Source organism: Mandrillus leucophaeus, unplaced genomic scaffold (assembly GCF_000951045.1).
Source record: "Mandrillus leucophaeus isolate KB7577 unplaced genomic scaffold, Mleu.le_1.0 Scaffold17, whole genome shotgun sequence".
In the NCBI taxonomy this organism is placed as follows: Eukaryota; Metazoa; Chordata; class Mammalia; order Primates; family Cercopithecidae; genus Mandrillus; species Mandrillus leucophaeus.
Window position 1 is genome coordinate 4943566 of NW_012101698.1, and position 22585 is coordinate 4966150.

General features: G+C 43.6%; 1 protein-coding gene across 2 annotated transcripts in view; it reads left to right on the forward strand.

Annotated features, from left to right (window-relative positions):
• Positions 1–22585, forward strand: part of HYDIN (HYDIN, axonemal central pair apparatus protein) — a 423190-nt gene that overhangs the window by 306826 nt on the left and 93779 nt on the right. For both annotated transcript variants that reach the window (XM_011976766.1, XM_011976767.1), the window contains 7 exons: positions 3909–4535; positions 6673–6891; positions 16585–16793; positions 17011–17193; positions 17950–18069; positions 21371–21530; positions 21638–21810. In XM_011976766.1, the coding sequence (XP_011832156.1) occupies positions 3909–4535; positions 6673–6891; positions 16585–16793; positions 17011–17193; positions 17950–18069; positions 21371–21530; positions 21638–21810 (1691 nt within the window). The remainder of the gene's footprint in view (positions 1–3908; positions 4536–6672; positions 6892–16584; positions 16794–17010; positions 17194–17949; positions 18070–21370; positions 21531–21637; positions 21811–22585) is intronic.

Here is a 22585-nt window from a genome sequence, read left to right on the forward strand (position 1 = left end):
TCCTTCTTTCTTTTTTCTGTCCAAAATCTTCCTTTCTACCCTCCAGCTCAATCTTAAACCCAATTCCATCCCTCTCAACTTGCCTTCCTCCCTCAAATAAGCCCTTGCCAGCCATCATTTCTTACTTCAAATCTGTAAAAGCAAATTTCTCCCAAATGTTATTCATTAAAAAGAAAGTGTACCTTTATGTTTATATTTAGGATCAATGGTTTCTTTTGTATTGGCTGTTGTTTACTAAAGTACAATTGAACAAAGCCTAGTGGAAATTTGATCCATGTAATCACTTGACTAAATAGTGTGTTAATAGACTAGGAAGGGTCTTATTTTCTTCAGCCACCACCTTCAAGTATTTCTGTTGAAGATACAAGAGTCTTAGAATAACCTCATTTAACCACATTTACCCTTTTTTTTTTTTAAGGCAGGGTCTCACTACATCACCCAGGCTGGAGTGCTTGGCGTGGACACCACTCACTGCAGCCTTGATCTCTCCCAGGCTCAGGTGATCCTCCCACCTCAGCCTCCCGAGTAGCTGGGACTGCAGGGGTGCACCACCATGTCTGGCTAATTTTTTTGTAGAAATGTGATTTTGCCATGTTGCCCACGCTGTTCTCAGACTCCTGGGCTCAAGCAATCCACCCGCCCCGGCCTCCCAAAGTGCTACCCTCTTCTAAATTATATGCTAATGTTGTTATGTATTTGAATTCTCACTATATATTTTTAATGCAGAAACATTATTGTTATTGATTAAAACAATCAATTTGCATTTATTTTTACCTAAATGCCCATTTATCAATATTTATCAATATGCATTTCTCAGCACCCTCCTAAACAATCTTTAACTCCTTTCTACATCTCTTGTATCTGTTTTCTTTTACCTAAAGAACATTCCTGGGTGTTGTGTTTTGTTTTTTTAGGTACAGGTTCTTTGGCAACAAATTACTCAAGTTTTGCTTGTCCAAAATGTCTTTACTTCACCTTTATTTTTAAAGGGTGTTTTTTTCTAGGCAGGCCTCTAGGTTGCCAGCCATTTTTCTTCAGCACTTTGATATTATTTTTCTATCTTTGTCTTCCATGTGGCTGTTGAGATGTTGTCTATCAACATGATTGTGCTCCTTCCGTGTTAGCCGTGATGCAGGGCAGGTGAGCCCCACAGTGGGGCTTAGCCCGGAGGGTTCTTGGCTTTGCCCAGGAAAGTATTCAAGGGCACGCTGGAGGTGGAAGAAAACAGCTTTATTGAAGAGGCAGTGTGACAGTTCTGTGACTGCTCCTGCCCAGCAGGGCTACCCTGTAGGCAAAGAGTAGCAGCTCAAGACAGTTTACAGTCATATTTATACCCACTTTTAATTGCATGCAGATGAAGGGGCAGAATATGCAGAAATTTGTAGAGAAGAGGTCTTTTGGGTCATTGAGTCATGGCCATGAAAGGGGTGGTAACTCCTGAGTGTTGCCATGGCAATGATATATTGACATGGCACACTGGTGGGCGTGTCTGATTGGAAAGCTGTTTCCACCCCCACCCTGTTTTAGCGAGTCCTCAATCTGGTCCAGCATCTGAGCCCCGCCTCCTACCTCTTTCTGACTCTAACTGCCTTTAAGATGTTTCTCTTTGTCTTTAAGGTCTCAACACCTTCAGGATGTCATGTCTTCATTCAGTAATTTACTGTGATTTGCCTAGGTGTTGTTTTCTTTGTATTTTACTACTTGGGGTTTATAGTGATTCTTGAATATGTGGGTTGGGAACCATTAGCTACTAACTCTTCCAGATTTCTTCTCCTCCATTCTTTCTCTCCTCTCCGTCTGGGATTCCAATCATAAATATACTAGGCCTTTTTGCAAACCTTTCACAGTAATACATGTCTTTTGTGCTTTTTCTATGTTCTACATACTTTTGTGCTCTCTTTATACTGAATATTTTCTTCTGACATATTGTCTAGTTCGATGTCTTTTTTTCAGTGAGGTCTAACCTGCTATTCAAACTTCCTTTCAGTTTTTCATTTTGTTTTTGCATTAAAAAGCCATTAATTCTTTTCTTACTGTTTCTAGTTCTCTTCAAAATTCTCACTTCTCAATCGTGTTTTAATTCCCTCAGCAGATTAAGTATGTTTTAAAGTCCTTGTCTTATAGAGCCATGCATAGATCCTCAGCAGTCTGGTCTCCTGTCTGTCTTTTGCTCTTGCTTTATGGTCACATGATCTTATCTCTTTAGGTGCCAAGTATTTTTTTAAAGATGGGGGTCTTGCTTGCCCAAGCTGGTCTAGAATTGCTGGCCTCAAGCAACCCTCCCATCTCAGCCTCCCAAAGTGCTGAGATTACAGGCATGAGCCACCATGCCCAACCCAGGTTTTTATCAAGGGCCAGATACTGAACGGAAAAAACATTCTGAGGCTCTGGAAAATGTTGTCTCCCTCCAGAGAGAATCACTGTTTGCTGCTGGCAGTCAGCTAGGCTAGGAGCACTAGAAATCTTGATTCAATCAGGATTGAGATCATTTTAAACTGAACTTCAGTCCCTGGGAGGGTGGGGTATTTCAGGTTGACCTTCTTTTTTTTCTTTTTCCTTTTCTTTTTCCCACTGTTATTTGAAGTACAGGGGTACATGTGCAGGATGTGCAGGTTTGTTACACAGGTAAACATGTGCCACCATGGTTTGCTGCACAGATCATCCCATCACCTAGATGTTAAGCCCAGCGTTCATTAACTATTCTTCCTGATGCTCTCCCTCCTCCTGCCCCCCAACCCCTGACAGACCCCAGTGTGTATTGTCCCCCGACCCATGTGTCCATGTGTCCTCATCATTCATCTCCCACTTATAAGGGAGAACACTTATTATTTGGTTTTCTGTTCCTGCATTAGTTTGCTGAGGATAATGGCCTTCCAGCTCCATCCATGTCTCTCTCTGCAAAGGACAGGTTGACCCTTATTCCTAATATGGAACCTTTCAGAGACCTAACCCAAAGGCCAGGGGATTTACCAGGACCTCCTTTCCTTGGCAGGCCTGGAGTCTAATTTTTGAACCCCAGCCCCATGAGTCGTGCTGGCCTGAACTTAGAGAGAAGAGCTAGACCTGGGAAGGGAGACAGTGGGCTGCACTGCAGATAGCGGTCACTAGACTGGAATGGACTTTGCATAATATCATCAAAGAGTGACCCAGAAAACGATGGCGCCTACCCGAGGATTTCATCCAGGGGAGGAGAAAATCAGAGCCCACAAAGCAAGTTTAAAAGTGCAGCAAGAAAAAGAATAAAGTTGCTTTCTCTATGCCCAGTGCTTTAAATAAATACATATTTTAAAAGCCTGAGGTGCAGCCAGATTCTAAACCCCCATTTGTTCCCAACAATATCCATTGTATACAATACGTGTGTGGTTTTAATAACTGCAAAGGGACTGTTGTAAGCTTTTTACATGCATTCACACATTTTATCTTCAGGAGTCCTCTGGAGTAGGTATTAATATTGCTATCTCCATTATACAGATGAAGCAGAGAGAGGCCAAGTCCTCTCCCAGGGTCACAGCTACCAAGCAGTGCAGCTGGGATTGGACCACTACACGCTATGGCCTATCCCAGGGCACCTGAGGCAGGTGCAGATGGCTTGCATCTGTTAGTCTTTTCCCCTTGATCCTGCAGAACAGCAGCTCTCAACCAGGAGTACACATCAAAGTCACTCTGCACCTTTTCCAAAATGCACAATGCCAGGACCCAGCCAGATCTTGAACAGAGAAGGACCATGGAATGGATATTTAGATAAAAACCCCCAAGATGATTCCCAGGCACAACCTTAGCATGCAGAGGAGGTGCCCGGGTCCTCAGAGGCCTTCTCAAGAAACAAAGTGTCTTTTTGCTCCTCCTCATGCAATTTACTACCCCATAAAAAACTGTTTGACGCATCTTTTCTGTGTCATGCCTTCTAGGTTCCTCCATTCACCAAAGTGGATGTCAAGATGGAGACAATTGAAAGGAAAATATCTGTTAGGGAACCAACAGTGTCTGAGAAGGAAGAGCTAAATAAGAAGAAAAGGAACATGGGTGATGTCAGCATGCTTGGGCTTCCTCTTGTCCAGGACCAAGAGGACAGTGAAGGGGACGTCTCAAAGGACCCTGACAAGCAACTGGCCCAGAGGTTTAAAGCCTATGAGTTGACACTGAAGGATGTCCAGAACATCCTCATGTACTGGGACCGGAAGCAAGGAGTCCAGCTGCCTCCCGCAGGGATGGAGGAAGCGGCCCATGAGCCAGACGACCAGCGCCAGGTCCCCTCGGGTGGGCGCAGGGGCCGTAAGGACCGGGAGAGGGAGCGCCTGGAGAAGGAGCGCACGGAGAAGGAGCGCCTGGAGAGGGAGAAGGCGGAGCGGGAGCGCCTGGAGAAGCTGCGAGCCCTGGAGGAGCGGAGTGACTGGGAGGGGGAAGGGGAGGAGGACCACGAAGGGAAAAAGGAGAAGGACCTGGGTGTGCCCTTCCTTAACATCCAGACACCAGACTTTGAAGGCTTGAACTGGAAGCAGGCCCTAGAGAGTGACAAGCTTCCCAAAGGAGAGCAGGTAAGGACTCTCCTCCAGGGTGGGGAGGTCACAAGTCAGGCAGCAGGCACTGTGCTAAGATCATCAGGGGTGCTTCTCCCTACCTGAAACCCACATCCCCTCAACTGCATTCATTTCTGATGCCCCCTCGGAATTAAGACAATAATGACTAAAGGACCTTTCCTACTTGGCAAGAGAAAATTTGTAGGAGATGTCACACATCTAAATTAGTCCATCCAAGCTTATGGAAAGCCACCTGTAACGGTTGATTTTTAATATTGATAATATGGGTGCTACAGAGTGACAAGGCAGGTGAGGCTTTGGGGTGAAGCAGGAGACCCATCCACTCCAAAGTCTTCCCACTACCTCCCACAGTGACAGAAATTATCCTATAAGACAGCTCTTCGTTCCTGTAGACAAAAGTATTGTGTATCCGAAAGCCACCTTTGCTAGCAGTTTGGAGGGGAGGCTTATTATAGCCTTTTCTCCAGGGACAGGTTTTTTCTGTAAAGGACGAGAAAGTAAGTATTTTAGGCTACAGGTGATACTGCTTCTATCACAACTGCTCCACTCAGCCTTCGGCGGGTAAAAGTGACCACCAGCAACATGTAACTGAATGGGCATGGCCGTGTTCCAATTCAAGTTTATTTAGAAAACGTAGCAGGCCAGATTCAGCCAGGGCACCATAGTTTGCTGCCTTCTGGTTTCGTCCATGACGAACTAGATGCAGCTTTTTTTTTTTTTTTAGATGGAGTCTCGTTCTGTTGCCCAGGCTGGAGTGCAGTAGTGCAATCTCAGCTCACTGCAACCTCCGCTTGCTGTGTTCAAGTGATTCTCCTGCCTCAGCCTCCTAAGTAGCTGGGACGATAGGCATGCACCAGCACACCCAGCTAACTTTTTTGTATCTTTAGTAGAGACAGGGTTTCACTATGTTGGTCAGACTGGTCTTAAACTTCTGACCTCAAATGGTCAGCCTCACCCTCCCAAAGTGCTGGGATTACAGGCGTGAGTCAACTTTTAAAAGTAGAGACTAGAGCCTGGGAGGAATATGTGGCAGGTCAGGGATGACGGGAGGATCAGAGTCATCCCTGCGATCCATGTGACTTCCATGTACTGCAACCCACCGTAGAAGCCTAGTGGCACCAAAGGCGGGAAGGACTGCTGGGGGACATGCAACACCAGCTCTACGCCCTTACCAGTTTCACCTCAGGCCAGCCTTAGCTAAGGAATTGTGATTTTTTTTCCTCCAGAAATGTTTTTTTTTTAGAAAAGGACTATAACAAGAACATCTTGCCTTGTTTTATACTTTCCACCTTCCAAATCATAGGTTAGACTGCCGTTTGAAGAGCTCCCTGGCTCTGGTAATTCAACAATTGCTACAAATCATTCATGCCTTTCCCCGTAGAGGTTCTGAATCCTGGGAGTTAACTCGGCTGCATATTAGTCAGGAAATGCCTTTAGCTCCTTGACACACAGGATGAGAAGCACAGGATTGCATGGAGATATTTAGTTACTTGCTGGGCCTAACAGGCCCAGTGGTCCACAGGCTGGGCCCTCAGGTGGGCTGTAACCTTTACTGTTGTGATAATGGCTGTTAGTCTAGAGGTAACATGCTTGTTCTGAGGCAGGAAGTGGTTGTTAAATTTCGAAACCATTTGCTCTGGAAATTGCTCATTCATTATATATGAGAGCAGAATGGGAAAATGCTAGAGGAATAAATGTTTTCTCTCTCAGGTTATCTTTCACTTCTCTCTTCATTCCCATTCCCTACCCTAGTCCCAGAACCTTTGCTTTATTATTTTCTTTGCTGCATTTGACTTGCTCCCATCCCAACTTTCTTTCACCCTTGGAAGGAAGGAACATTTAACCCAAAAAGAAAAATTAACATGGAATCTGAAAATAGGTGGAACAACTCTATACTTTAGACATTAGAATGTTAAGAGCTGGCCTCTTCATATTAAACAGAGATTTATTGATTGCCTGCAATGTGCTTGGCTGTGTGCCATATCCACCTGCTAACCGTCCTAATGGAGTTTACAGTCCAGTTGCAAAGGCAGACAATTAAACAATTGCCATAAAGTGTAACAAAGGCTATGGTAAGAGAGGAAGAGAGGCATAGGGTTTTGCACAGGAAATTCACAATGGGCCTTTCCTTTAGATCCTAGACATCTTGGGTCTGGGATCCTCCGGACCACCCATCCCGCCTCCCGCCTTATTCTCAATCGTCTCCTACCCTGTGAAGCGGCCGCCTTTGACCATGACAGACGACCTGGAGCATTTTGTGTTTGTGATCCCACCATCCGAAGAGATATCTCTGGATGAAAAAAAAGAAATGGAGATAGAATCAGACCTTTTGGCTGCCACAAACACTACAAAGGTAACATATGAGCAGTTTATTCTCCTAACCTTGGCAGGACTTCAGCGGGCAGGGAGAGAAGGTCACCCCACACCAGACCAAAAATGGAGCCTGGCATGAGGTGTTCTGTTCACTGAGTTATTTTCCCTCGACTTGTTGGGGATCCTCCCTGAAAACCTCATGTGAGTGTCCCTGAACTGCACCTTTCCTGGCTCTGACTTGTCCTGCCTCCTAAGAGGAAACTGACAGTGATTGATTCTCACCTAACAACCTTTGCAGTCCCGTGGGAGGGTTTAGGGAACTTCTCAAGTTACTCTGCAGCACATCCGCAATAAAAAAAATAAGCAAAACTAGCATTCTTAAAAAGATATCTAATCTTTTTTAAAACGTAAAAATATGTTTTGAAGCTAAGGTGATTGCACAGTGTGTAAGAATATAAGAATCAACATACACAAGTTAAGGGGACACATGCCACTACAGAAAGGATAAATTATTAAAGAAATTAGGATGGGAAGATTGGATGTTTGGGGTAAAAGTCATTGTTTATGTCCTAGCCTGACACAATATAGTAAAATACATTCCAGCTGGATTAAAATTAAATAATCAAAATAAAATTGTGCAGAAATAGAAGAACATATATGCAATTAATAGAATAAATCACAAGAAAAATAAATTTGACCAATAATATGCAGAAAGTGTATATTTAAAATTATAGAAGGTTTTTTTATTCCCAGAGGAGAAGGGTGGCCCACAATTTGAATCTCTGCACACAGCCTTCTACAAACCATGCACATCAGCAAAGAGAGCTCGTAACTTCACCTATAAGTCCTGCTTACATGTAAACTGGGGACAGAGACTACCCCAAACCTCAGTTTACAAGTAAGTAGGAAATCAACATCTGAGATCAGTTGCATTGGTGGGCATGCCTCACCCGAGCAGAAAGTCCCTGGTGAAATTTCAAATTAAAAAGATAAAGAAGAAAAAATTGCTGTCAACCCCTTATTTTGAAAATCAGCCAGCTGGGCACTTTGGCTCATGCCTGTAATCCCCACACTTTGGGAGGCTGAAGTGGGCAGATTGCTTGAGCCCAGATGTTTGAGACCATCCTGGGAATATGGTGAAACCCCATCTCTGCAAAAAATACAAAAATTAGCCAGGCATGGTGGCACGCACCTGTAGTCACAGCTACTCAGCAGGCTGAGGTGGGAGGATTGCTTGAGCCCTAGGGGAAGAGTTGTAGTGAGCCGAGATGGCACCACTGCACTCCAGCCTGGACAATAAAGTGAGATCCTGTCTCAAAAGAAAAAGAAAAGAAAGATTGAAGGAAGGGAAGAGAGAGAGGGGAAAGAAAAGAAAAGAGAAAAGAAAAAAGGAGAAAGGAAAGAAAAGAAAGAAAAGAGAAAAGAAAAGAGGGAGGGAGAGAGAAGAAGGAGAAGGAGAAGAGAAGACAAGAGAAGAGAAGAGAGAAAAGAAAGGAAAAGAAAAGAGAAAAGAAAAGAAAAAGAAATGGCACTGTAGGCCGGGCACGGTGGCTCAAGCCTGTAATCCCAGCACTTTGGGAGGCCGAGGCGGGCGGATCACAAGGTCAGGAGATCGAGACCATCCTGGCTAACACGGTGAAACCCCGTCTCTACTAAAAACACAAAAAACTAGCGGGGCGAGGTGGCGGGCGCCTGTAGTCCCAGCTACTCGGGAGGCTGAGGCAGGAGAATGGCGTAAACCCGGGAGGCGGAGCTTGCAGTGAGCCGAGATCGCGCCATTGCACTCCAGCCTAGGGGAAAGAGCAAGACTCCGTCTCAAAAAAAAAAAAAAAAAAAAATGGCACTGTAAGAATGCTCAGAATAATTCTGACTATAGGATATTTTGTAAGAATACAAATCTGGTCTCTCTAAAACAGCAATGTGATTGAGAGGAGGGCAGGAGAGTCTAGATTATAAGATATTAAAGAAACATAACAGATCATGGCGGACGGGAGGCAGGACTAGATTGCAACTCCAACTTGGATGGACAGAGCAGCGTGTCTCGCATTGTGAATTTTAGCTTCAGAACAACTGCAGGAATAAATCAAGAAACCTGAAGGGACCCGCAGACCCTCTGAAGCAAGCAGATTGCTCCTGCAGGACCCAGGAGACACCTTGAATACTGTGAGTGCCCAAACTGCAGAAGTGGGAAAGGAAGCTCCTCCACCCCTGGTTTCCCACCAGGGAAACTGAAGGTCTAGTTTACAGGAGAAGATTCCAACCTTACCTGGAGCTGAGTCAATTTAGAGAACTGAGTGAAATACAGGGTTAGAGGAAGCAGCAGGAAAGGCCCTGGGAGCTCCCTAGGTCCCCAAGCAGGCCGTTCCTGTCTGGCATCACAGGGATGCTTCAGGAGGACGGCCACAGGCCCAGGGAAAATGCCACAGGGAAAAGGAAGTCTCCAGCTGAACTTTGTAACAATTTGAACTGGATAAGAAGCCTCCTGGGCAGGACTCTGGGGAGGGCACAAATCCAGCATGCAGACTCTACAGGCAGGGGAAGAACTAAAGCCATACTTGCTTTCACAGCTGGGAGGTGGGTAGCCTGGGGCAAGTTCTCAGCCCTGCTCACCCACTGCCTGGAAACAGACTCAATGCTATTATTGGTGGGGGCACGGTGGGAGTAAGACCAGCCCTTTGGATTGCATGGGAGCTGGGTGAGGCCTGTAACTGCTGGCTTTTGCCCACTTCCATGACAACCTGCATGACTCAGCAGCGGGAGCCATAATCCTCCTAAGTACATAACTCCATTGATCTAGGAACCTCACCCCCATCCCCCACAGCAGCCGCAGCAAGACCAGCCCAAGGAGAGTCTGAGCTCAGACATGCCTAGCCCTGTCCCCAACTGATGGTCCTTCCCTACCCACCCGGGTACCTGAACACAAAGGGCATATATTCTTGGGAGTTCTAGGGCCCCACTCACTACTGGTTCCTCTCCATATTACCACAGCTAATGCTCTCTGGAAAGTGCCACCTCCTGTCAGGAGGCCAACCAGCACAGAAATAGAGCATTAAATCACCAAAGCTAAGAATCCTCACAGAGCCCATTTCACTCCCCTGCCACCTCTGCCAGAACAGGTGCTGGTGTCCATTGCTGAGAGACCCATAGATGGTTCACATCACAGGACTCTGTGCAGACAACCCCTAGCACCAGCCCAGAGCCCGGTAGACTTGCTGGGTGGCTGGACTCAGAAGAGAGATAACCATCAGTACAGCTCAGCTCTCAGGAAGCCACATCCATAGGAAAGGAGGGAGCATACTACATCAAGGGAGCACCCTGTGGGTCAAAAGAATCTGAACAACAGCCTTCAGCCATATTTCCCTCTGACAGAGCCTACCCAAATGAGAAGGAACCAGAAAATGAACTCTGATAATATGACAAAACAAGGCCCTTTAATAGCCCCCAAAATCACAGTAACTCACTAGCAATGGATTCAAAGTAAGAAGAAATCCCTGAGTTACCTGAAAAAGAATTCAGGAGATTAGTTATTAAGTCAGTCAGAGAGGCACCAGAGAAAGGTGAAGCCCAGTTCAAGGAAATCCAAAAAATGATAGAAGAAGTGAAGGGAGAAATATTCAATGAAATACATAGCATAAATAAAAAGCAATCAAAACTTCAGGAAATATTGGACATACTTAGAGAAATGCAAAATGCTCTGGAAAGTCTTAACAATAGAATTGAACAAGTAGAAGAAAGAAATTCAGAGCTCAAAGACAAGTTCTTCAAATTAACCCAATCCAACAAAGACAAAGAAAAAAGAATAAGAAAATATGAACAAAGTCTCCAAGAAGTCTGGGATTATGTTAAATGGCCAAACCTAAGAATAATCAGTGTTCCTGAGGAAGAAGAGAAATCTAAAAGTTTGGAAAACATATTTGGGGGAATAATCGAGGAAAACTTCCCCAGCCTTGCTAGAGACCTAGACATCCAAATACAAGAAGCACAAAGAACACCTGGGAAATTCATCACAGAAAGATCATCACCTAGGCACATTGTCATCAGGATATTTAAAGTCAAGACGAAGGAAAGAATCTTAAGAGCTGTGAGACAAAAGCAACAGGTAATTAATAAAAGAAAACCTATCAGATTAACAGCAGATTTCTCAGCAGAAACCCTACAAGCTAGAAGGGATTGGTGCCCTATCTTCAGGCTCCTCATACAGAACAACTATCAGCCAAGAATTTTGTATCTAGCAAAATGAAGCATCGTATATGAAGGAAAGAGACAGTCTTTTTCAGACAAATGCTGAGAGAATTCACCACTACCAAGCCAGCACTCTAAGAACTGCTAAAAGGAGCTCTAAATCTTGAAACAAATCCTGGAAACACATCAAAACAGAACCTCTTTAAAGCATAATTCTCACAGGACCTATAAAACAAAAATACAATTAAAAAACAAAAAAGCAAAAAACCAAGGTACACAGGCAACAAATAGCACAATTAATGGAACCTCACATCTCAATACTAACATTGGATGTAAATGCCTAAATGCTTTACTTAAAAGATACAGAACTGCAGAATGGATAAGAATTCACCAACGAACTATTTGCTGCCTTCAAGAGACTCACCTAACATATAAGGACTCACATAAACTTAAAGTAAAAGGGTGGAAAAAAGGCGTTTCATGCAAATGAACACCAAAAGAGAGTAGGAACAACTATTTTTATATCAGACAAAACAAACTTTAAAGCAACAGCAGTTTAAAAAGACAAAGGGGGCATTATATAATGGTAAAAGGCCCTGTCCAACCAGAAAAATACCACAATCCTAAACATATGTGCACCTAACACTAGAGCTCCCATATTTATAAAACAATTACTAATAGACCTAAGAAGTGAGATAGACAGCAACACAATAATAGTGGGGGAATTCAGTACTCCACTGACAGCACGAGACAGGTCATCAAGACAGAAAGTCAACAAAGAAACAATGAATTTAAACTATACCTTGGAACAAATGGACTTAAGAGATATATACAGAACATTCCATCTAACAACCACAGAATACACATGCTACTCAACAGTTCATGGAACTTTCTCCAAGATGGACCATATGATAGGCCACAAAATGAACCTCAATAAATTTAAGAAAATTGAAATTATATCAAGCACTCTTGCAGACCACAGTGGAATAAAATTGGAAATCAACTCCAAAAGGAACCTTCAAAACCATGCAAATACATGAAAATTAAATAACCTGCTCCCAAATGATCACTGGATCAAAAACAAAAATAAGATGGAAATTTAAAAATTCATAGAACTGAACGACAATAGTGACACAACCTATCAAAATCTCTGGGATATAGCAAAGGTGATGCTAAGAGGAAAGTTCATAGCCCTAAATACCTACATCACAAAGACTGAAAGAGCACAAACTGACAGTCTAATGTCACACCTCAAGGAACTAGAGAAACAAGAACAAATCAAACCCAAACCCAGCAGAATAAAGAAAATAACCAAGATCAGAGCAGAACTAAATGAAATTGAAACAAACAAACAAAAAAGCAATACTAAAGATAAGTGAAACAAAAAGCTGGTTCTTTGAAAAGATAAATAAAATTGATAGACCATTAGCAAGATTAACTAAGAAAAGAAGAGAGAAAAATCCAAATAACCTCAATAAGATACAAAACAGGAGATATGACAACTGACACCACAGAAATACAAAAGATCATTCAAGGCTACTATGAACACCTTTACACTCACAGACTAGAAAACCTAGAAGAGATGGATAAACTCCTGGAAAAATACAACCCTCCTAGCTTAAATCAGGAAGAACTAGTTACCCTGAACAGACCAATAACAGGCAGTGAGATTGAATTGGTAATTTAAAATTTACCAACAACAAATGTCCAGGACCAGACAGATTCACAGCAGAATTCTACCGGACATTCAAAGAAGAATTGATACCCATCCTATTGACACTATTCCACAAGACAGAGAAAGAGGGAACCCTCCCTAATTCATTCTATGAAACCAGCACCACCCTAATACCAAAACCAGGAAAGGACACAACCAAAAAAAGAAAACTGCAGGCCGATATCCCTGATGAACATAGATGCTAAGATCCTTAACATTTAGCTAACCAAAATCCTTAATATTTAGCTAATCAAATCCAACAACATATCAAAAAGTTAATCCACAATGATCAAGTGGCTTTCACACCAGGGATTCAGGGATGGTTTAACATATGCAAGTCAATAAATGTGATATACCACATTAACAGAATTAAAAACAAAAATCATATGATCATCTCAATAGATGCAGAAAAAGCTTTCAACAAAATCCAGCATCCTTTTATAATTAAAACTCTCAGCAAAATCGGCACACAAGGAACACACCTCAGTGTAAAAAAAGCTATCTATGACAAACCCACAGCCAACATAATACTGAATGGGGAAAAGTTGAAAATGTTCCATCCAAGAACTGGAACAAGACAAGGATGCCCACTCTCATCACTCCTCTTCAACATTGTACTGGAAGTCCTTGCCAGAACAATCAGACAAGAGAGAGAAATAAAGGGTATCCAGATGGGCAAAGAGAAAGTCCAACCGTCACTGTTTGCTGATGACATGATCATTTACTTTGAAAACCCTAAAGACTCCTCTAGAAAGCTCCTAGAACTGACAAAAGAATTCAGTAAAGTTTCTGGATACAAAATTAATGTACACAAATCAGTAGCTCTTCTATACACCAACAATGAACAAGCAGAGAACCAAATTAAGAACTCATCGTCTTTTACAATAGCTGCAAAAAAACAAATAAAATACTTAGGAATATACCTAACCAAGGAGGTGAAAGACCTCTACAAGGAAAGCTACAAAACACTGCTAAAAAAAATCATAGATGATGCAAATGGAAACACATCTCATACTCATGGATGGGTAGAATCAATATTGTGAAAATGACCATACTGCCAAAAGCAATCTACAAATTCAACGCAGTTTCCATCAAAATACCACCATCATTCTTCACAGAATTAGGAAAAAATTATAAAATTCATATGGAACCAAAAAAGAACCCACATAACCAAAGCAAGACTAAGCAAAAAGAACAAATCTGGAGGCATCACACTACCTGATTTCAAACTATACTGTAAGGCTATAGTCACCAAAACAGCATGTTACTGATATAAAAATAGGCACATAGACCAATGGAACAGAATAGAGAACCCAGAAATAAACCCAAATACTTAAAGCAAACTGGTCTTCAACAAAGCAAAAAAAAAAAAAGTGGGGAAAGGACATCCTTTTCAACAAATAGTGCTGGGGTGATTGGCTAGCCACATGTAGGAGAATGAAACTGGATCCTCATCTCTCACCTTATACAAAAATCAACTCAAGATGGATTTAGGATTTAAATCTCTTAAATCCAAGACCTGAAACTATAAAAAGTCTAGAAGATACCATTGGAAAAACCCTTCTAGACATTGGCTTAGGCAAGGATTTCATGACCAAGAACCCAAAAGCAAATGCAATAAAAATAAAGATAAGTAGCTGGAACTTAATTAAACTAAAGAGCTTTTGCACAGCAAAGGGAACAGTCAGCAGAGTAAACAAACAATCTACAGAGTGAGAGAAAATCTTCGCAATCTGTACATCTGACAAAGGACTAATATCCAGAATCTACAATGAGCTCAAACAAATCAGCAAGAAAACAACAAACAATCCCATCAAAAAGTGGGCTAAGGACATGAGTAGACAATTCATAAAAGAAGATATGCAAATGGCCAACAAACATATGAAAAGATGCTCAACATCACTAATGATCAGGGAAATACAAATCAAAACCACAGTGTGATACCACCTTACTCCTGCAAGAATGACCATAATGAAAAAATAAAAAAACAGTAGCTGTTGGCATGGATCCAGTGCATCAAGAAACACCCTTCTACACTGCTGATGGGAACGTAAACTAGTGCAACCACTATGGAAAACAGTGTGGAGATTCCTTAAAGAACTAAAAGTAGAACTACCATTTGATCCAGCAATCTGACTACTGCGTTATCTACCCAGAGGAAAAGAAGATATTATACAAAAAAGATACTTGCACATGCATGTTTATAGCAGCACAATTCACAATTGCCAAATCGTGGAACCATCCCAAATGCCCATCAATCAATGAGTGGATAAAGAAACTGTGGTATATATATACAATGGAATACTACTCAGCCATAAAAAGGAATGAATTAATGGCATTCACAGCTACCTGGATGAGATTGGAGACTATTATTCTAAGTGAAGTAACTCAGGAATGTCAAACATCATATGTTCTCACTGATATGTGGGAACTAAGCTATGGGAACGCAAAGGCATAAGAATGATACAATGGACTTTGGGGACTTGGAGGGAAGAATGGGAAGGGGGCAAGGGATAAAAGACTACAAATAGGGTGCAGTGTATACTGCTCAGGTGATGGGTGCACCAAAATCTCATGAAACTTATGTAACCAAACACCACCTGTACCCCCAATAACCTATAGAAAGATAGAAAAATAATAAAAAATAAAAAATAAACATAACACCAAAACACAATATAGGAACTTTGATTAGATGCTTATTTGGGAAAAAATGTCTATAAAAGACATGCCTGAGACCAGGCACGGTGGCTCACGCCTGTAATCCCAGCACTTTGGGAGGCCGAGGCAGGCAGATCACAAGGTCAGGAAATCGAGACCATCCTGGCTAACATGGTGAAACCCCGTCTCTACTAAAAATATTGAAAATTAGCCAGGCGTGGTGGCAGGCGCCCGTAGTCCCAGCTACTCGGGAGGCTGAGGCAGGAGAATGGCATGAATCCAGGAGGCGGAGCTTGCAGTGAGCCGAGATCGCACCACTGCACTCCAGCCTGGGCCATGGAGCGAGACTCTGTCTCAAAAAAAGAAGACATGCCTGAGACAAACACGAGAATTTTAATGCAGGCTGTGTGCCAGAATGATGGTGTGGAATTATTGTTCCTTTTCTTAGGTGTGATGATAGTAGTGTGCAGGATTGCAGAAGGTCCTTTCTTGAGGAGGTGTATTTAGAGGCAGAGTCATCATGTCTGCAAATGGCTCAGGAGAAAAAGTGGCAACTGTTAAAACTAGTTATTACTGTACTAGGCCTTCAACTCTTAAAGTTTTCTTTTTTAAAAAACGGTGGAAATGATAAATAAATTAAAGGCAAAACATTTTTTTGATCAGGAAACATGAAAATACCACTAGAAAAATGGGAACTTATTAAACACAGCAGATTAAACACATGTTTATCTCTGCCTCTCCCAAAACAGTCAGATTTTCTATTCACGTATAATTCTAAGAATAAAGAGAAGGAGAGAGAGCTGGTGGTGAGGGGTATAGGCCCACAAAGTATTAGGAATTAGACAGCAAGCGGATGGGGATAACTGGCTTAGTGGTGCCAAGAAGGCTACAAGCCCCACTGGCCATGGTAGGTATTGCCAGGAGCTAAGACTTGAGTTCCACACACACCCTCCAGCTTCAAGCTTTCTCTAGGGTTTCATCTTCATCCTCCGTCTGAGGGACTAGGGAGCCAAGGAACGCACTGCTCTTGTCACTACCCAAGACTAGACCCTGCCCTGCTCTAGGCTTCCTGACCCTGCAGCACCATCTCCCGAGATGACAGACATGTAGCCATCTCTGCCTTCTGTTTGTGTGTTCAAAAAGTGAATATTTAAGACCTCGTGCTCATTTTTAATTAAGGCGCAAGAGGAGCAGACCAGCTCATCTAAGGGGGGCAAACAGAAAGTGAAAGAAAAGATAGACCAAGTTGTCGAGACTCAGAAAGACAAGCGTCGCGTGGCCTTAAACAGGAAAGTCATTTCTGGGGAACCAGCAGGAACCATTTCCCAGCTGTCAGATACAGACCTGAACAACTTCAACGGGCAGCACTCCCAGGAGAAATTCACCAGGTGGGCCTCCCAGCAACCCAAGGAGGGGAATGTGGGCCAGAGCCCACATTGAGGGTGTGGCTGTCACAGCACTGGAGGGGAACAGAGCTGTCCTGCCTGTGGGGCTCCAGGGGCCACCATGCCTACCCCAACAGGACAGGACTTCCAGGCAGCTCTCCTGTCTTCTCTTGGCCAGAGGGGAGCCTCTCACTTTACAAACCTGTGTGGTCATTTGCAGACTGAATCACTTCCGGTGGATCGTGCCAGCCAATGGCGAGGTAACGTTGCAGGTGCATTTCTCTTCTGATGAGTTCGGAAACTTTGACCAAACTTTTAACTTTGAGATCCTAGGAACTTGCTGCCAGTACCAGCTCTACTGCCGAGGCATCTGCACTTACCCATACATTTGCCAAGACCCGAAGTAAGTGTGTTTCATTTTAAAAGAAAAGGTTGACAGATGTGTTTTCGTTTTCCTCTATGGCACTTTGAACAAGGTGGTTCTTACCATAACGTGGAGCTGGGGCAGCACCCCAGCCCCTCTTGTCGTATCAGCTTCCATGTCTTGATTGTTGACTAAGAGCCACAGGGAGGACATGATACTACCAGGATTCCCAGACTGCAATAAAGAGAATGATCATAGGTGCAAAGGGGGAGGAAAAAAGCCTTCCTTTGGCAAATTAGTTTGCTTATTTAACTATTAAGCAAATTTAAAGCAGTTCTGTCCTGTAGTGTAGAAACCATGTGTGACTCTGCATGGGTGAACTTTTTCCAAGCTACTGAACACCACTGTGCAGCTCCTACACAGAAAAGCACCTGGCTGAGCAACTGGCCACATTAGACCAAGGGACTCAGAAGCTAATTCCTATCTCCCAGAACTAGTTTTCCATAGGGATTCTCAGGAATGTTTTCAGCTGGGTGCACTGGGACGGAATATCTGACTCAGCTCCGTCACCACTCCTCATTATGGAAGACACCACTGGGGAGTCTTCTTTTCAAGTTCACATCATACTGTCTTCTCTGGTGGTGGGAAGGAGCTGGGACAAAGAAGAGTCACTCTGTCTCCAGACGCCTGGACCCTGTGTTGAGCAGGGAATATTGAGTTTATGTAAACATCACGTGGCAGCACCGAACTTCTGTTCAGGCAGCCTCTCCTCACCTCTTCCTCTCCTGTGTTCAGAGTGGTATTTCCTCAGCGGAAGATAGACATGAAGGCAAATGAGGTCATCTTTAAGAAGTATGTTATGAGCACGGAGACATACTATTTCGGGCCACTGCTTTGTGGAAAATCAAGAGATAAGTAAGTGTTCCATTATTTTAAAGCAGATTTCAGACTCCTGGGTTGGGCTCATGAACAGTATAAGTAGGATTCCTATGTATATAGATGTGACTTTTACTAATGCTGCCTCTTTTAGCCCCAACCACAAATCAGGAGAACTGGGTTCTTGTGTCCCAACTCCCTGCTGGACACCCAGAGGAATGAGGGTGCCATTTTCCCATGTGGGAAAGCCTAGGAGAGACTTCAGGCTTGATCAGCTTAGGATCAAGGGTTCGCTTTGGCTTATGTTTGGTTTAAGAGGCTAGGAAGATATTTCTGTAGTCACATGAAGCAGAGAATAGGTTATACAGCTTCAGTTCTCAAAGGAGAGGTCACTCTTCAAGGCAACAAAAGCCACAGACATAGATGAGATTGCCTGAGAGAGGACCATACAGGTAAGAAGAAAAGGAGTCCTAAATAACTACAATATGCGCAAAAGGAGGAGCCGGGAGGTGAGGAAGAGGCCGGCGCTATTGGGGAAGCCGAAAAGACCAGTGTCATGGAGCCATGAGAAGAGGACATGGTTGCTACAGTGAGTGCTGCAGAGAGGACAGAAAGATGAGGGCACAGATGTCCACAGGGTTCAACAACATGGAGGTCACTAGGGGCCTTAGCAAGAGTCCTGTACCCAAGCAAAGTGAAGTGAGAAGTCAGATGAAAGATAACTTTGGAGAAGCTTGGCTGTGAAGGGAGATGGGAGGAAAGCCTGGAGCACAGGGCAGGCTGTTTGTGCGATGTTGTTCTTATGATGCTTGCATGCCGAGAGGAAATGGAAGGAAGAGGTTGGAATTTCAGGAGTCAGGAAGGGCCGTCAATGGCATAGTTCCCTGAGACAGCACAGTGGGATGTGGGGAGGCTGGCTTGTGACTGGAAGAGGGCCTGTCACTGCATGCCAGCGGGGAGAAAGGCGAGATGGCATCGCAGAAGGTAGGTTTACAATTTGATTGGAAGGGTGAGGAGGCTTCTACGCAATCATGTCTTTTTCTCCTTGACAAGTGTTGCGTGGTCATCCCTTGCAAGTGAGGGCAGTGGAAGTTTAAAATCTTGAGGAAATAGAGGGGGTATGAAAAACAGTTTTTGTGGAAAGTAGGAGAGGGAGCGTGTTAGAGAAACAGACTAAGATTTTTAGGCAGAATTGGGGACCCATAGGTGAGACTGATGATCAGACATTCTCAGCGATACTCGTTTTTTCAGTTATATACAAATTGCTTACCATATAGGCAGGGAATGAAACCAAAACTGGAACCAAGGTCTCCACCGTGACTTTACTCAACACATTTCGTGTGCTAAGTAGAGGGTGTTAATTTCTGGGCTTTCTCGGTGCAGCTCATGGGCCATCTTTGTCCTCCATTCCCTAATTACCTCCACTTTATTCCCTGAGACGCTGGATTAAAAAGTGAAGGTAAAGGTAATTTGCTGATGCTGGAGAGGATCTTCAAAGCCCAACAGGAGGGCTTAGGAGGGAAAAGTATGGTCAGGTTGATGGATATGAGGTACAGAACAGTCTGGGAGTGGGAGTCAGGGAAACGATGGTTATTCAAAGAGGTACATGTTTGGGGCAGCACTGGAATTAACCAGGATGTGGGGCCAGATGACACTGATCTGGGAGGACAGTGACTATGGTTAGCCAAAACAAGTTCTAGTACAACTGGGTCTTATTCACTTATTCTTTTTCTTTTCTTGTCTTTTTTCTTTCTTTTTTTTTTTTTTTTTTTTTTTTTTTTTTTTTTTTGAGATAGCGTCTTACTCTGTCACCCAGGCTGGAATGCAGTGGTGCAATCTCGGCTCACTGCAGCCTTGAGCTCCCAGGCTCAAGCAATCCTCCCACCTCTGCCTCCCCAGTAGCTGGGACTACAGGTATGTGCTACCACACCTGGCTAATTTTTGTAGAGATGGGGTTTCGCCATGTTGCCCAGGCTGGTCTCGAACTCCTGAGCTCAAGCAATCTGCCCACCTCAGCCTCTCGGAGTGCTGAGACTACAGGCGTGAGCCACTGTGCCAAGCCTGTTCACTTATTCTTTTAAACCATGCTGAGCCTCAGTGTCCTCATCTGCAAAATGGGAAAGCAACAGATTCATGAGGACTGAACTGGTTAACGCACATGGAGCCCTTAGCACAGTGCCGGATGGAAGTGATTAGTGGTTGAGAAGGCCGCACCCCTTTGGCAAATATTCACATGGAGAGTTCTCTGTTTCTCTGACTCTCATTTGGTCTCTGTCATTCGCTCTCCTTTCATCCTCCATCGTGGCCTGTCTAAAACCTTCTTCAAGTTATTCTGCTTTCCTAGCCTGTGCTGTGACCTCTGACGATGTGCCCCTTTTTCCCTTGGGCCTTCTGGTTTGTTTCGCTCAGTTACTATTAACTGAGTCTCCCTCAATGCCCACAGTGCTCAACTCTAAAGATCTCTCCTTAAGGTACAAAGGAACAGAAACTGCCTCCTAACAGGGAACAAGGCCAAATGAATTCATGTCAGAACAGTAACATTCTCTGAGGGTTTGAGAGAAGGAGGTGAATGAGGTCATCTGTAAAACAGATGTGAAATAAAAAATTACTCAAGTGAGGCCAGGCACAGTGGCTCATGACTGTAATCCCAGCACTTTGGGAGGCCCAAGCAGGCAGATCATCTGAGGTCAGGAGTTCGAGACCAGCCTGGCTAACATGATGAAACCCCGTTTCTACTAAAAATACAAAAAATTAGCTGGGCATGGTGGCATGCACCTGTAATCCTAGCTACTCGGGAGGCTGAAGCAGGAGAATTGCTTGAATCCAGGAGGCGGAGGTTGCAGTGAGCTGAGATGGTGCCACTGCACTCCATCTTGGGCAACAAGAACGAAACTCCCTCTCAAAAACAAAACAAAACAAAAAAAAAGTTACTCAAGTGATCATCTCCCTCAGGGACATAAGCAGGTGGAAGGATAGATTTACGTATTTCTCAGAATTCTTTGCAATAATCATAGCTAACATTCACTGGGCATTTGCTATGCACAGCTGTCCTGAGAGCTTTAGATGTGTGATCTCACTTCCTATTCAGCAATTCTAAGTGGTGTTATCACCCTGTTTTAGAGATAAGGAGACCAAGGCTTGAGGGAGTCAAGTCACAGTGTAGCATTTATTCTCCAAGGCAAGTCCGCACAACTACAAATCTCATGTTCTTAGCCACCATGCCACTGCCTCCATGCAGCCACACTGTCCCTCTGAATTGCCTTTCATGTCACAGCCTTCTTTTCCACCTGCATTCTCATTCAGTCTTCATACCCTTAGCCCCATTCTTGTTCATCCCCAGGTACAAGTCATCCTTATTCCCAGGCAACATGGAGACGCTAACAATCCTGAACACTTCCTTAATGGTGGTGGAGGCATCCTTCTGTTTTCAGAATGATGTCAAAGCAAACACATACTTCCTGGAACCCAACACCATGGTCCTGAAACCCAATGAGAAGCAGGTACGGTCATATGGACACAAGTCACCAGGGCAAGGCTTTCTTGGGAAATTTGAGGCCTTGGCATCCTTGGTGTAAATGTGCTTTCTTTTGACTTTTCCTTCCATCAGATATTAACCGTATGGGCCTACCCTACTTCCGTTGGTGTCTTTGAAGACAGCATTGTCTGCTGCATCAATGATAACCCAGAGCCAGCCATCTTCCAATTAAACTGCCAGGGGATCCGCCCGGAACTAGAGCTGGAACCCAGGCAATTACATTTTGACCGGCTCTTGCTGCACAGGTCAGAGTTCTAGATCATGTCAGGACTGGAATGGAATTTAAAGAGTGTTTAGTTCTAGGGTAACAAACTCATCCTGATTTATTCCAGACTCTCTTGGTTTTAGCACTGAAAGTTCTGCACCCTGGGAAACTCCTTGGTCTATGCAAACCAGAATGGTTAGTAAACCTATATAATCAACAGATTGTTAACTTGGGTTCAGCGGATGAACTTCAGCAGGGCCAAGGACCCCACCTAAGATGAACTACCAAAATATGCATATGTCTGTGTTTCTTCAGAAGAAGGACGAGCTTTCTTCAGATTCTCAAAGCAGTCTATTGCCCAAGAGGTTAAGAATCTTTGCTCTAGAAGTTAGAGTAAAAGCAGAACATTAGACCAAAACTGGAACTTACATATTCATTAATTGGAATTATTATTGGAATTGGTATTATTATTCTAAATAGAAAAAATGTTTATTTCTGGGGCTTCTTTGAGAGAATATTGTTATGATTGTTATGATATGTGTCCTGCATTCTTTAATCACCACCAGCAGCCCCATTTCCTGATAAATACCGGTTAAAGAACTAAGTAATAATTGAAGTAACCAAAAGTGCTTTTTCTTTCCTCTAGTGAGTCATGATCATGCCACTACACTCTAACTGGGGTGACAGAGCGAAACCTTGTCTCAAAAAAAAAAGCAGAGAGAGAAAAATATTGGTAAAAATGAGCAGAACCCCAGTAAATAGTGGGACAACATCAAGCAGTCTAACGTATTTGTGATTGGAGTCCCAGAAGGAGA